We start from the raw sequence: 15,498 nt of genomic DNA, 5'->3' as shown, positions 1-15,498 counted from the left end.
GTTCAATTTTATTGATGAATTAAATGTAAGTGTATACAATGTTAAATTGCATAGTGACAAAGACCATTTGTGTTGCAAGTTTAAAAACATGATGATTAACACCCAACCTGTGATTAGACAATGAAAGAAAGGTTATACACATTAAAATTTACCATGTTCTGACCATCCAAGTTTCAGTTCTTTCTCCCCATGTCTCCCAAAGGTGCTGGTATACGCAAGGTTCTGGTCCCATAGGAAATAGTATCTCACTTAATGTCACTTCTTATTTGGGCTGAACCAATGAGAAATGTATCAGACAATTGAACTTCATTCTTGTTCACATTGATGTGTGGCAACATTGGTCATAGAGCAACAGTTGAAAGTGTGGCCTTTGTTAATTTTTCTGTCTTGAGACTTCTCTCTGAACTGCCTCCAAACCAGAGACGTTGAAGTTAAATTGTCAAGGACTTCAATTTTTTTTTTCACTTGTATGAAGAGACTTTAAGGAAGCCTGATCACACGAGCCCCACCATCAAATTTAAAAGTATTTCACCTTGTCCAGTGAAAGTAAGTACCTATAAAATAATACATATGATGCAAGTAGCTCTTAAATTTGTTTTTGCTATTACATCACTAGAAATCAGAAAAGGTTCCTTTCTAATTTGAAAGGGCTGCAATTATTGTCAATGCGACCATTAAGTGACTGAACATGCACAGAAACACAGTGACAGAATGTCAGCAACCAGGATTAAGGATGGCACTGCCCAAATAATTATACTGCAGAACAGAGTCAAAGCCCTAGCATCAGCTTACTAATATCAACTTACAGTAAAATAAAATGGAGTGTCCCTAGTGAGAGCTGGAGGCAGTCAGCAATGTCTGGAAGAACTAGAGACAACAGTGTCGAAAAGAACAAGCAAAAGGAGCATCCAGAGGCAGTCAGCAACATCGAGAATATATTTAAACAGAAGTAAATTTAATTCAATATAATAATTTAAGTGGCTAACTAGAACTCATAGCGGCTGCCAAGTTAGGTGATGTGTCATAGCTACAGATTGTAGTAGCTCCTGGTTGCTAGTTTTATCGAAGGTGAACATTTCTGTGATAAACATTTGACCTTCAAGAAGACTCAGCTCATTTGAGCTGGCTGCTGAACTACAAACAGTGCATCAAGAAGGGGAAAACTTACCTGAATTCTTTGTACCACAAGATGATCATACCTCTAACTACAGGGTCTTCTGATTAGATCAGTATTCAAGGACAGAAGAGTGGCTGCAAAGTAGACCGAGAGGCCAGGAAAGCAGGAGCCTCTTCTTCTGCAGTTGTCCAACAGGTTGAAGTTCTTTCAGCTTGATTGGATGGAAGTGGGGGCTGCAGGGTGGATAGACTAAATGACCGTTGCATTGTGGTACAGGAAGTCATTAAAGGGTGAAAAAAAATGAACATTTTAGGTTATGGAAATAGTATAATCATATTGACATTGTTCTTTGCAGCAAAGAGCGTGAGTGCACATAGCTGTGTCGCCTACCCAGTGCCAAGATGACTTCTACTCTCAAGTTCGCCTCTTTTTTTTTGTCTGTGTTTGATCCAAGATTGTAATGAGGTCAAGTGCTCACTAGCCCTGACAAAGCCTAAGCTCAGTAGTAGTGAGTAGGTTATTGCTAAGCAAATGTTTTTGATAGTACCTTTGATGATCTCTTCCATGTGTTTTTATTGACAGTTAAGAGTAGACTTGGGGGGATTATTGGCCAGGTTGGATTTGGCCTTTTTTTGTGTGTGTGCATGACATAACTGAACAATTTTACACATTATACAGTGTTTTAGCTGTATTGGGACAGCTTGGCTAGGGTGTAGCAAGTTCTGGCGCATATACCTTCAGTATTACTGACAAAATGTTGTCAGAGCCCATATCTTTTTCAGTATCCAGTGCCTTCAGCCATTTCTTGATGCCACATGGAATGAATTGAATTGGCTTATGGTTGGTATTTGTGATATGGGGACCCTTGATAAGAAACCAAAATTAATTATCCAGTCAAATCATCAGGCTGAAGATGTTGCAAATACTTCAGCCTCGTCTTTTACATTGATGTGCTTGGCCGCCCCATCATTGAGATGGGGATATTTGCAGGGGGCCGTCTTCTCCAGTTAGTTGTTTAACTGTCCACTATCATTCATGACAGGATCTAGCATGAATGCAGAGCTTGGATCTGATCCATTGGTTGTGGAAGAAAGTGAGTACTGCAGATGCTGGAGGTTAGAGTTGAAAGTGTGGTGCTGGAAAAGCACAGCAGGTCAGGCAGCGTCCGAGGAGCAGGAGAGTCGATGTTTTGGGCTTGAGCTCTTCATCAGGAATTCCTGGTGGAGGGCCCATGCTGGAAACTTCTACTCTCCTGCTCCTTGGATGCTGCCTGACCTACTGTGCTTTTCCAGCACCTGACACTCGACTCATTAGTTGTGTAATTGCTTAGCCCCATCTGTCACTTGCTGTTTATGCTATTCAACATGCAAATAGTCCTGTATTGTAGCTTCGCTGGGTTGGCTCTCATCTTTAGGCATTCCTGGTGGGGGACGGTTTGATTGAAATGTACGAGATCATGAATAACCTTGACAAAATGGATGTGGAAAGTATATTTAGTCTTGTAGACCAGTCCAGAACTAGGGGATCACGTATAAAAATGAGGGATCTCCCTTTTAGGGCAGAGCTGAGAATTTTTTTCTCTCTGAGGATTGTTTGACTTTGGTACTCCATCTTGGAAGGTTGGGTTATTTTAATTTATGTATTCACTCATGAGATGTGGATACTGCTAGCTAGTCAGCATTCGAATATTTTTAAGACAGAGCTGATTGGCTTTCTTGTTAGGCAGGGGAATTAAGGGCTATTGATGGTAAATGGGAATGTAGAATTTGAAATGCAAACAGACTAGCCATCATCTTATTGAATAGCAAAGTAGACTTCTGGGGTTCCTATTTTGTATGTTCGTATGCAACTTGTATGCCTTCTCACATTCTTTGAGCCAGGGTTTCAACCCTCTCTTGATGGTCTAAAGATGGAGTGGGGAATATGTCAGGCCATGTGTTTCTGTTTAATTCTCATGCTACTGATGGCCCACAATGCTTCATGGATGCCCAGTCTTAAGTCGTCAGATTGGTTTGAGACTTATTCCATTTAGTGTGCCACACAGCATGATGGATATGAAAAATAGATTTCGTCTCTACAAGGACTATGCAATGGTTATTTCTGCTAGTGCTGTCTTGTAACTGCAGCAAGCAGATGAATAAGGATGAGGTTGAGTCTTGTTCCCTCTTATTGGTTCTTTCTCTTCAACTTGACCAAGTAAGCCTAGCATCTGGGCAGTGGAAGAGTGGTAATAGGGTTAGGTACATGGTAATCTGCAGGTAGTTACCTTGCCCATCTTTAATCTGATGCCATGAGACTTCATGGGGCCCAGATTTAATGTTAATCATTCCCAGGGAACTCCTTCCCAACTGTGTACTGCTGATACACTACTCTGCTGGTTCTGTCCTGCCACGAGGACAGGACATAGCCAGAAATGGAGACGGTTTTGTGTGGTCCGTTGTCGCGCTGATGGACTTATATCTTTGTACTCTGTGAGACATCGCTTGCAATTTTAACCTTAGTCCTGTGATGTTGGTAAGGTGAACTTTGCAAAATAGATATTGCTGAGTTTGACATTGTAGTTATTGAACACTTACCTGTAAAATGACATTTCTGGACAAATTTTGACACCTATTTTTTCCATCCACCCTAATCTTCCATTATGAGGTTCAATGTCAAATTCTGCTTTATAACACTCCTGCAGAATTCTTTCAATTATTTAGTTGAGATCAAGTTATATAAATAATTGTGCATTCTGCACTTTGTGATGTTGATCAGTTTACAGTTGCTAAATAAGAATTCAAAGGCTTGGGTTAGAGTTATTGAAAGGAATGCTGCAATGTGCATTCTAGCTCTGTGTTGGTTTCAGTAATAATCTGAGACTAATATTCTATATAAAGCTATCCTAAGCTGTAGTACTAAACCTTTGACTCATTGTCCCACACTTTTTTGTGCTGACCTAGTTAGGGGAGTAGTTCAGGGTGACCCATTTGCCTTCATATGGTCAACAACTAGTCACAGGTCCTGCTACTGATCCGTATCTGATGTTTGTGCATGGGAATTGTGAAAGGAGGATGAAGCTGGGCTATGGTGCTCCCTCCACCAGAATTCCTCGTGTTTTAGTTTACACACAGTAAAGCTGCTTAATGGGGTGATGTTGAGCTGCAGGTATTGTGGAAACATTCCAGCCCCATGATGCAAAACTGAATTTAGCAACTCATGATTAATCATTTTAAGTAACTTTACAGAAGCAGAGGGAAGAGAATTACAAAAAATACACTCCTGTAAAGTATAATCTTTTATGACTAGGTAGATTGGGGTGAACTAAATGCTTTTTCTTGTTTTTGAGTTGAATGTTGCAATTTGTCATGATAAGTTGCCAAATCCTTTTGTACCATGAGGCTGGAAGATTTCATATTTGTGTCTAGTAGGAAAAAGTGGCCCCTTGAATGTAAGGAAACCACAGGAATGACATTGTTATTGATTTATTGAGACTATGAAATTACTTCATGCTCAATTATTAAACAGAGGAGGGAACAGAAATGTGATTATTCACTTGGAATGCACTCGGCAGCACTCCTTTCACTTGAAATTTGGAGTAGTCTTTGTTGATTTCAGGAACATACAGGCTATTTTTCTGGTAGTTTTGTACATTTGTCACCCTTCTTCATAAGTTAAACACGCTCCACTTAATCCCCTTCATATTTATGTTGGAACCCATTTGTTCTTTCTACATCCCATCTTTGAGATTCATTTTCCTCTTGGAGGAATTGAGGGGCCTTCAACGTGTTACAGTTTATCTTTTCATCTTATACCTAATGATCTGTGTGGTCATAAATTGATGTCACATCATTTGTTCAGTGTTAGCTGTGGCAACTTTTGGAACGCCAGTGCACAACTTTAGACATTTGCACAAATATGTGCTATATGATGCAACTCATGGACAATTGGGCTATTTGAGTTTTAGAGGAATAAAACTCAGAATTACTTGTATTTAGTATGCACTATGTTTAATGTAGAATTAAATTTCTGCAGTGTAACTGGCTCATTATTTATTGGATTTAATTATTGAACAGGCATTATACGTTTCATTTTTATTGATATGCATAAATATTAACAGTAATCTACAAGTGCAAAAGAGTTGTGCTCAGAGCCAACTTCTTCCATATATGTGTTGGTATTCTTGGATTTTTTTTTGTCATCATTAACAAAACCCATATACATGTTTACTTTTCTTCCCTCTCAGCAATCTATGGCAGCAGTCCTTGCCAAAGGAGAGGAACTGGCAAACCGTCTGGAAAAGGAGAATGAAGAAGCGATTGCTAATGCTATAGCTGAGGAAGAACAATTAACAAGAGAAATACAGGCTGAGGAAAACAATGACATAAACATAGAGACTGACACTGAAAGCGAGCTCACAGTGAGTGTGACCTACATCTATTTACAGTTTATATCAGTTTATTCCAATTCTTTGACATTCAATATGTAAATATAATTTGTAGTTTATTTTTTCTGTTCCTTGAAAGTGTTAATGTACGTTTCCACCCATCTTGGTAACTCCAATCTGAATGTACGTTCTTATTACCTTTAGACACTGGGTTTCTATGGGTTAGATGACTATGTCAGAGCACATTCAAGGTCTGACATCTACAGTTGGCATTTTTCCTTAGGCATTGCTGAATATTGATTGTGAACAAGGAAATTAGCAAAAATTAATTGTATTTTCCAATATAGCTGGACCTCTTGTTGGTACTGATTTCCTGCTTTTTAACTGTCTTTGAGAATTCCATTGGATATAAGATATTTAAATATGAAATTGCCTTTTCTGTCTAAATTTTTGTTATTAAAAAGCCTTGCATGGTGTATGTCCCATTGCATGGTCTGCCACGTCTATTTTTTTTTTGTAGAACAGCATTACATAATTTTTAAAAAAATTCTTCTAATTGCCATTCCCAAGTCTACCATATATACCATATGTGTAAAACTTTATTTTGGGAGATGTTGGTTAACTAGCCAATTTCCATTATCCATCTTTGAGTTTCCTCTGTTCTGGCAGGAAATGGAGGTCTTAACCCAGTGTATTGAAAGGTGGTTACACTGCAGGCTTTGTTAGTTTTACCAAGGGATTATCTGCTTCATGAATGCATTAATTTTGAATTTGAGCAGTGCACAGGGCCTTGAAGTATTTGCAAGTTAGTGTAGGAGGATAGAGATTAAAATAATATCCATGGAGAGCTTTCAAAGATTTGAAAAGTGATTTGAAAAATGGGAGAGTGGAAAAAAAAATGTTGCAAACTAGCTTAAAAGATATTTGTTAAGTTGAAATGGATTTAGATTTGCTTTATTGGTAAAAGGTAACATAAAAATTAAAAGTAATAGTGATTGAAAATTAATCCACTGGCACTAAAATGTTTTTTAAATAGTTGAAGTAGAATCCAAATTAAAAACTTAAAAATTAACAGACAAAGCTTGCAAAAATCAATTGATACTTGTAGACTTGAGTGAACTGGAAGAAGCTATTTGGAGAACCACTGGTTTCCAAACCCTGTTAGGGCATTCAGAGAATTTTGTTTATCCTCAGGTTATTCTTCAGGTTAAATCATTGGCATAACCAATCTCATTGATAGCAGCAAGTCCAAATTCAGCACTTTTAATATCATTATAATAATAGTTATTTATCATAGATTTTTCCCACTTGTCATAGGTAATTTTGAACTGCAGTAATGTGTTTTCGGTTGAGGTTGCAGCTCTAATACGAACAGCCTTAGTCTCTGCAATGGAAACTTTTAGGAAAAAAAAAGTCTACTTCAGAAATTCTGAGCAGAGTTGACAATATCGTAATGAGTTTTATTTTCACAAATCAAACAGCCACGCAACATAAAAAGATGTAACTGCTTTCCATTTACTTTTGGTCAAAGAAGTTAAGTTTCAAAAAGCCTTGCTATCACTGATAGTGACTGAATAGGGAATTATTATAAAATATGTGGTCCACATGAAGCTTAAAAAGATTTCAAACAAATTTTCTGAAGAACAACCTGCTGTAGCTCAGACTCTTTATTGTGATAGAACAGCTCGATCCTTCTCAACTGATCATTATTCTTAAGGAGGAAGATATTTTCTAGGTGTAATCTCTACCTGTTTTTGCAGATTGATGCTCATTTTGTAAAAAGCTGGTACACCTTTTGGTCTTTTATCACCACATAACTGTTGAATTCGGTCTATCAAAGTGATGTTCTTTCTTTGTGTAGGCCAGCATGAATAGCGGCAGCTTGTCTCTCTATAGTGTTTCCTCACAATCTCAAAATCTGGACTGGAATGATGTCCTTGCAGAATATGAAGGTATGTGCACTGTAGCTAATGTGTATTCCATTGGCATTTCAGTAAAAATATTTTTTTCTTTTGCAAAATGGATCTTTTCCCATGCAAGATGGCCATAAATGAATGCCACGCGAGTGACTGTTAACTTTTATCTCTAACCTAAGACTTTAGTATAGATTGATCATCAATGCTTCATCTTTCTTCTTTAATTGTTGTTTTGCATTGATTTGTGTGATGGATGATGTTTTGCAATCTACTTTTACAATCTACTTACTAAAGACCTGCCCGAAAAATGCTCATAAAGCTAATCATATGTGAAAGTGAGCAGATTGTACCAATTGAGGATGTTTTAATATGCATTGCACATTTCTGCTGAAACCTGGTCTTTAATAGTAAATGAGCAAAAAAAAGTTAGCGTTATTATGGCATTCATTTTATTTGAACTTTTTTTCCCCCTGGGCATAACTGGAGTTGAATACTGAATGCCAGTTACAAGCTTGGTGTAATTATACAAGTTATTTTTGAGAATTATACTTTTGGACTGACCGGATTTGGTTTGTGTCCAACAAGGTAGGAATCCTTAGTTTGCGACACCTGATTTAATGCAAGGTTTGTGACTCAGGTTGAGGTTTAGGGTGTAGGATTGCTCGCTGAGCTGTAGGTTTGATAGCCAGACGTTTCATTACCTGGCTAGGTAACATCATCAGTGTCGACCTCCAAGTGAAGCGAAGCTGTTGTCTCCTGCTTTCTATTTATATGTTTGTCCTGGACGAGGTTCCTGGGGTTTGTGGTGATGTCATTTCCTGTTCGTTTTTTGAGGGGTTGATAGATGATATCTAGATCTATGTGTTTGTTTGTGGCGTTGTGGTTGGAGTGCCAGGCCTGTAGGAATTCTCTGGCATGTCTTTGCTTAGCCTGTCCCAGGATAAAACAAAACACCATTTTGACTGAGACAACACATCTATCCCTGGGACAGGCTAAGCAAAGCCATGCCAGAGAATTCCTAGAGGCCTGGCACTCCAACCACAACGCCATAAACAAACAAATAGATCTAGATACCATCTATTAACCCCTCAGAAAACGAACAGGAAATGACATCACCACAAACCCCAGGAACCCCATCCTGGAGAAAGATATAAATAGAAAGCAGGAGACAACAGCTTCGCTTCACTTGGAGATTGCCACTGATGATGTTACCTAGCCAGGTAATGAAACGTCTGGATATCAAAGCTACAGCTCAGCGAGCAAACCAATACCCTACACCTGATTAAAACTGTATTTTAGAGATGTGTACACTCTCAAGGCATATTATCCATGGATATTTGACTAAACAAACCAGGAGATTGTCCTTCTTTATTAAAGTTAAATTTTGATGAAATGTCCTGTAACTTATGATATTAGAAGAAAACAGAAATTACACAGCAGAACTGGTCAGCATGTAGAAGGAAAGAGAAGATGTGTTAATATTTCAAGTGGCAACCTTCATCAGAAGTTCTTCAAAGATGATGTCTCTGTGTTAATTGTCCACATTGGCATTTAATTTCTTCTTATTTTTCTATTTTATTCTTTGTAGCACGTGAGCCTTGGCGTCAGAGTACTTCATGGGGGGATATTGTGGAGGAGGAGCCAGCACGACCACCTGGACATGCCATCCAGATGCACGAAAAGCTTTCCTCACCATCGAGGAAAATGTGATTAAGATTATTATTTCAGTCTTTCGTTTTTTAAAATTTTTTAGTGCAGCATGTGATTCATGATCAGCTAACATTTTATATTACATGTTGCAATCTGCAGAGTACACTAATGTGCTGGATTTTATGTGTAAAAGCATTTGATCTGTCTGGTAATGGAATCTCTCTTTCAAATTTACTGTTAACAGGACAATTGCAGAATCAAAAAAGAAACATGAGGAAAAGCAGCTGAAAGCCCAACAACTTCGTGAAAAACTACGAGAGGAACAGACACTGAAATTGCAGAAGTTGTTGGAGCGAGTAAGACAGACAAAATCTGTTTATAACAGTGAGAGTTAAAAGTATAGAGGCAGAGGAATTAGATGGCATAGTGAATTGCGCACCAATCTGTTGCCTGCATTGAATACAGGCCAGAACGTTTGCCTGTTTCCTGTATCTGCTGGTAGTAAGGCATTTAAATAATGTATTTGTCAACTTTGAAGGAAGTTCTCAGATGGTTGTAAAGTATGAAACAAAACTGTTGTGAATGAGCTTTGATTTGGTAATTCCAACCAGAAAGGTCATATAAAAGTCAAAATGACAGTGTCGTATTGGTGTGGTGTGGCAGTGACATTCTTGGATTGAGGCTGAGACGTACTGTTTGGGTGCAGTGAAAAGAACTTTCTGCAGATGCTAGCACAAACGCTTGACCGAGACAACGCATAATGCTGGCAATAGGTGACATTTGGTTAGTGTTTACTAAGAGCACAATTGACTGATGTTCTAAAAACACTCTTTTGTTAGTAATATATTTCCAGCAGGTTATATGTCACAGGAAGATGTCTTTGCCAGTTAGTATAAGAAATAAATGTAAATTCATTGTTATTGTTGGAACTCATATTCTATAGCTAATCCACAGATACTGTATGTTGACATGATGTGCATTGTAATTATGGTAGTGTAGTAAAGTCGAATTATACAGTATAGATGAGGCCCTTCGAGTCTGGGTCACTTATTTACATTAGTCCCACATTCCAGGACTTGTCCTATACCCTTGAATGTTATGAAATTTCAAGTACTTATCCAAGTTCTTTTTAAGTACCGTCCCAAACTGTGCATTTCAGATTCCCACCACCTTCTGGGTGAGAATAATTTTTCCACAAATCCTCTCTAAACCTCCTGCCTTTCATCTTCAAATTATGCCCTGTTGTTATTACCTCTTCAACGAAGGGAAACAGCTGCTTTCCACCCTGTCCATGCCCCTCATAATCTGACACACCTCAATCAGGTCTCCTTAGTTTTCATTGCTGTAAAGAAAATAACCTGACTTTTTCCGCCTCTCATCCTAGATAAAATGCTCCATCTCGGGCAACATCCCGGTGAATTTCATCTGTACTCTCTCTGGTGCAATTCTTCCTGTAGAGCACTGACCAGAACTGCATACAGTTCTTCAGCTGTTGCCAAACCATAGCTCCAACATAGCCTGTCTTATAGTCTATGCCACAGCTGATAAAGTCAAGTGTCCTGCATGCCTTTTTAACTACTCTATTAATCTGTTCTGCTGCCTCCAAGGATCTATCAGCAAACACTCCAAGGACCCTGTGTTCCTCTGAGTTTCCTAGAGTCATGCCATTCGTTGAATGCTCCTTTGTTTTCTTTCCGTTCCAAAGAACATCACCCCACACAGTAATTTTGTTTGTTACCAATGCTGAAGATGCAGCAAAAATAATGATTTGCCTTTCTCCAGTGCCTTTCACAGCCATTGAACTTCTCAAAGCATAATTCAACCAATGAAATACTTTATGTAGTCATTGACGTAACATTGAAGACGTGTAGACTGAGAATTGGGGCATTGAATTTTCTGAGCTCAACAGGGAGTGCCTGTAGTTTGTACTGTTGCTCGCTTTTTAAGTGAGGAAAGTGCTGAAGTTGTAAAACTGTTCAACTTTTATGCTGTATATCCTTAGGAGAAGGAAGTACGAAAGTGGAAGGAGGAGCTGCTGGAGCAGAGGAGGAAAATGATGGAGGAGAAACTGCTTCATGCTGAGCTGAAACGGGAGCTCCAGCTGCAAGCAATCGTGAAGAAGGCACAAGAGGAAGAAGCTAAGGTCTGGAATCATTCTCAAGATACTAGCTGGATCATCTTGAGCGCCTGAACACTGATCATGTACCACGTTGAGGGAAAAATGCTGAAGTTAAAGCTGTGACTGAGACACAGTTTCAGAATATTAATGATTTTTCTTCTGTCATTGAACCTGATTATTATGGTGAAATACCCACTGGGAACCATGAACAGTTGTGCAAAAAAACCGTTGATTTTCCTGAGTTATTGACCATTTACCTGTAGAGAATGGGTCATTGGATTTGACTGCTGATTTTTCTTTTTACTCCATTGCATATGAAACCAAAGTCAGTTGAAACATAAATGTTGGTTTTGCTTTGATTTTTCTTTAAAGCATGCTTGCAATGATAAAGGTAGGAGGAATAATAAGAACACACATTTGTACAATACCTTTCAACTTAATAACTCATTCTAAGGTTCTTCTAAATTCTGCATGGACTGAGAGATCATAGATTTGCCAAAGTTAACTGACTGGGCAATTAAATTTCGAGCAAGGGAGTTGGAAGATAGCACTTCAAGCTTATTTATAATTTAGATAGTTTGGAGCCCAGAGTAGATAAGAAATTACGTGAGTTTGAGGTGTGTTAGATATTGATATAACTTGAGAGGAAAAGGAAAGATTATAACATTTTGAAATGTAATGCTTTATATGAGCTTATCTTCTAAATATTTCCTGTTCTCTTCCCCCCCTTCTGAATGATCTAGTTATTTTTGGCATCTCGTTTGATAGATATTAACAGCCTTCTTCTACCTCATGAAACTAGGCCGCCTTAATGTATAATCCTGATGACTATCTCAAGTTGAGCCCAATCATGCCCTCAACTCATGTCTCATGTACAGATTATCACTGGTCGGTTATGAAACCTGGGAGCATTCAGTTTTTTCTTCTGTCTTTGGCTTAAGGGTATCTGAGACACTGTCTCCAGGTTTCTGTCCAGCTGAGGTCAGCTAACAACACAAGGAAGTAACCCTGGGGTACATTGCTATATACAAGTTTCATTTGTCTGGGACTTTTTGGAAACTAAATATATCAGCTGTATTTGAAGAATAAACTATGTAGATTTTAAATACAATCACATTCCAATGGATGTGGAAACCTTTCTGTCTTTTCGTCCTTTCAGGTTAATGAAATTGCTTTCATCAACACATTGGAAGCTCAAAACAAGCGTCATGATGTTCTTGCAAAGCTGAAAGAGTACGAGCAGCGGCTGAATGAATTACAGGAAGAACGACATCGTCGGCAAGAGGAGAAGCAAGCACGGGATGAGGCTGTGCAGGTTAGAACCAAACAGAGAAAGAAAATTTATATTGAGTCTGCCGAAGAACAGTGCTGCATTCTAAAGTCAAGACGATCCTTTGCCTTAGTGAAAAGAGTTATTCTTCTAGGAGTGGGTACATTCTGGAGATGAGCACCCTATCCAGTGCCTTGCTAATGGATCTCTATACCTACTCTAAGTATAAATTGAAATAAGCATTGTTTACTCTACAAATGTAATGCCTATGAATTGCTTTTCCTTTGCACTTATTCCAGAAAGACTCTTGCTCCAATTTGCTTTGGAATCTGGTCAGTTCCAGATTTCTGCATTATTTAAATGCTAACATTAAGCAAAACCACCGAGTATGTTCCATAATTGCTTTGTAAATGTGGCCTGAGCAACTTAATTTTAAAAAAGGAGTTGGATTTGTCATGGATTTAGGAAATTTAGCAGGGTCCCAGCCTAATGTTCCAGAAAGCCTGCTGCCATCTTACTGCATTGGTGCAAAGCATTGGCTCGGACCACATTAATATGGCTTTGTATTCAGCATTAATAACTGAGTTCTGTCTCCTGTACATTTACTGTGGTTTGCTTGCTGAGAGAATGTTTTATATGCACTTTATATAATGTGGACCAAAGGAAAACAGATGTTGAAATTTGGAAAATAACAATCCAAAGTAATTCTGTTTTGCAAAATGCTTTCGTTGGATTTTATCTCAAAACTTCATAGAACAATTGATGATGTAAATTTACAAATTACCTTTTGATCTAATAAAATTAAGTCACTTCTTTTACTGGGTAGAATAATTCTAGTAGTGCAGATTGAAGATTTCCTTTGTTTGAGATGCTGACTACTGAATGAGAACTTAAAGCATCCCTGCTTTACTGATATTTCAGTTTTATAAATGGGCAGGAGTGTTTGACAAATTTAATCAAGTTTTTTGAGGATGTATTTAGTAGAATAGCTAAAGAGAGCCAGTAGATGTAATATCGATTTCCAAAAGGCTTTCATTAAAGTGCCACGTAAAAGTTTAATAGACAATTTAGAGTTCATGCAAATGGAGTTAAGATTTTAGCTTCAATGGGACATTCTCATGTTAGCAGGCTATAACTAGCGGAGTACGGCATGGATCAGTGCTGGGAACTCAGCTATTTATAAAATATAATGTATCTAATTTTGCTCGTGGTACAAAACTAGGTGAAAATATAAGTTGCGAGAAGGACACAGGTTGCAAAAAGATACAGAAGGGTTCTGAGACAGCAGCATGGAGATTAAGTATAATAAGAACCAGGAGTAGGCAATTCACTGCCTTGAACATGCATTGCTATTTAATACAATCATTGGCTGATCTAATTTCAGTCTCAACTCCACTTTCCTTCCCACTTTTCAGAACCTTCAAACCAATACTAAATTAAAATCTGTCCATATCCTCCTCAGTCCATCAAACCTGCAAAGATAATTGTGTTTCAGCAGTTGCTTAACAGAAGTAAATAATTTTCATTTGCAACAAGTGAAGCACATTTAAATTCTTCCTCAAGGATGTGTCAAGGCATTATGCAGGTGTAAGTGGTCCTTACGTTTCAATCTCACCAGGTTAGCATCAGCCATCATGTACTGTAGATCTCTGTATATTTTCAATTCAATAAACAGAAATCTCGTTCTGTATGTGAAGTTGTAAAACTGTTTATGATGTATTGTACTAGAAACTGGAAAAGATGCAACACCTGAAGTACTTCTGAACAAAACATTTAAATTGAAACATCAGAGTAAGATTACACCTCCTATAGATCTCCTTTTGATAGTTCAGTTAGTTTATTCTATGAATTACTGAGCCAAGGGTCAAATGTAATGTCTGCTCCATGTTGAGTTGGCAGGTGGAACAGTGCTGAAGTTAATAACGTACTGGGTTACAGAACGCAAAATTAGCCACAGGTGCTGTTTCTGCTCTTTATTAAACTACCATCTGGAAAAGCTCGAGAATGCACAGGGCTGAGCATGACTGTGGTTGAATGGATGGTCTCTTGGGTCGTATACAAATTATGTATATTTTATTCTCTTTACCAGAGGGTAGCTGACATTGTGTACCTCAGTTAGAAGTCTATGAGAAAACAATGGAAATTTAGAGAAGTGTTGGATTATTTTTCATCATTCTTGAACTATATTAAAATCTCTTGTTTTAAAATGATTTGATTGAATGCAGGAACGCAAGAGAGCACTGGAGGCAGAGCGTCAGGCCCGTGTGGAAGAACTAATGTTGAGGAGGAGAGAACAGGAGGCAAGGATTGAGCAACAGCGACAAGAAAAAGAGAAAGCAAGGGAAGATGCAGCACGTGAAAGAGCCAGGTTTGTGGCCTTTGTAAACAATTTTCTGTGCACCCCTCAAGAGCCAATTGTTATAATATCAAGATGTATTGACCACAAGGCTGCAGCTTAAATGATCTCATCATAGCTGCATTTGTTCTGCCAGAACATTACTATAAACCTTGACAAGAGGGAGAAAACATTGCTTATGTTTTCTGGTTTTGATTGCTATTCAGTGTAACTTTTAAATTGTAGGGAAGGTTGGGGTTAGGTATGATGCTATCTTAGAAGTATCCAGAACTTATTTGTGATATGTCAAATCCTGCATGTGGAATCCTGATTATGTTAAAAGGACAGAAATATATTTCAGGATGTATACCTTCTCACTTTGTTAAATTACTTATTTTCCTGGCTCCTTCCATGGTAGGAATTGGAAAATATCAAGAATCACTGCAGATCGTCAGTCTGTCACTACTTTTTTCTGTGTTCCTTTGGCAGGGAACGAGAGGAGAGGCTGGCTGCGCTGTGTGCAGCTCAACAAGAAGCTATGGAAGAACTACAAAAGAAAATACAACTGAAGGTATTATTTAATATTGCGATTTTTGCTGATCCTCTCAAATACACGTCGAAACGTTTGTATGTGTTGTAGTTCTTAAGATTAGTCTGCAAAGGCCAACAGTTATAAAAGACTCTGCTAGGTTAGGGACCTTTCAGTGGCAATTCTGAAATTAAGT

At 38.2% G+C, this 15,498-nt stretch overlaps 1 protein-coding gene across 2 annotated transcripts in view; it reads left to right on the top strand.

Annotated features, from left to right (window-relative positions):
* The window catches only part of scaper (S-phase cyclin A-associated protein in the ER), a 324,173-nt gene that overhangs the window by 88,401 nt on the left and 220,274 nt on the right, over positions 1–15,498 (top strand). For both annotated transcript variants that reach the window (XM_060853762.1, XM_060853761.1), the window contains exons 10-17: positions 5,343–5,516; positions 7,345–7,435; positions 8,988–9,105; positions 9,294–9,405; positions 11,052–11,192; positions 12,328–12,483; positions 14,664–14,806; positions 15,263–15,344. In XM_060853762.1, the coding sequence (XP_060709745.1) occupies positions 5,343–5,516; positions 7,345–7,435; positions 8,988–9,105; positions 9,294–9,405; positions 11,052–11,192; positions 12,328–12,483; positions 14,664–14,806; positions 15,263–15,344 (1,017 nt within the window). The remainder of the gene's footprint in view (positions 1–5,342; positions 5,517–7,344; positions 7,436–8,987; positions 9,106–9,293; positions 9,406–11,051; positions 11,193–12,327; positions 12,484–14,663; positions 14,807–15,262; positions 15,345–15,498) is intronic.

Source organism: Hemiscyllium ocellatum, chromosome 42, assembly GCF_020745735.1.
Source record: "Hemiscyllium ocellatum isolate sHemOce1 chromosome 42, sHemOce1.pat.X.cur, whole genome shotgun sequence".
Lineage (NCBI taxonomy): Eukaryota > Metazoa > Chordata > Chondrichthyes > Orectolobiformes > Hemiscylliidae > Hemiscyllium > Hemiscyllium ocellatum.
The sequence above is the reverse complement of the archived record's forward strand: the minus strand, read 5'-3'. Positions and strand labels throughout refer to the sequence as shown.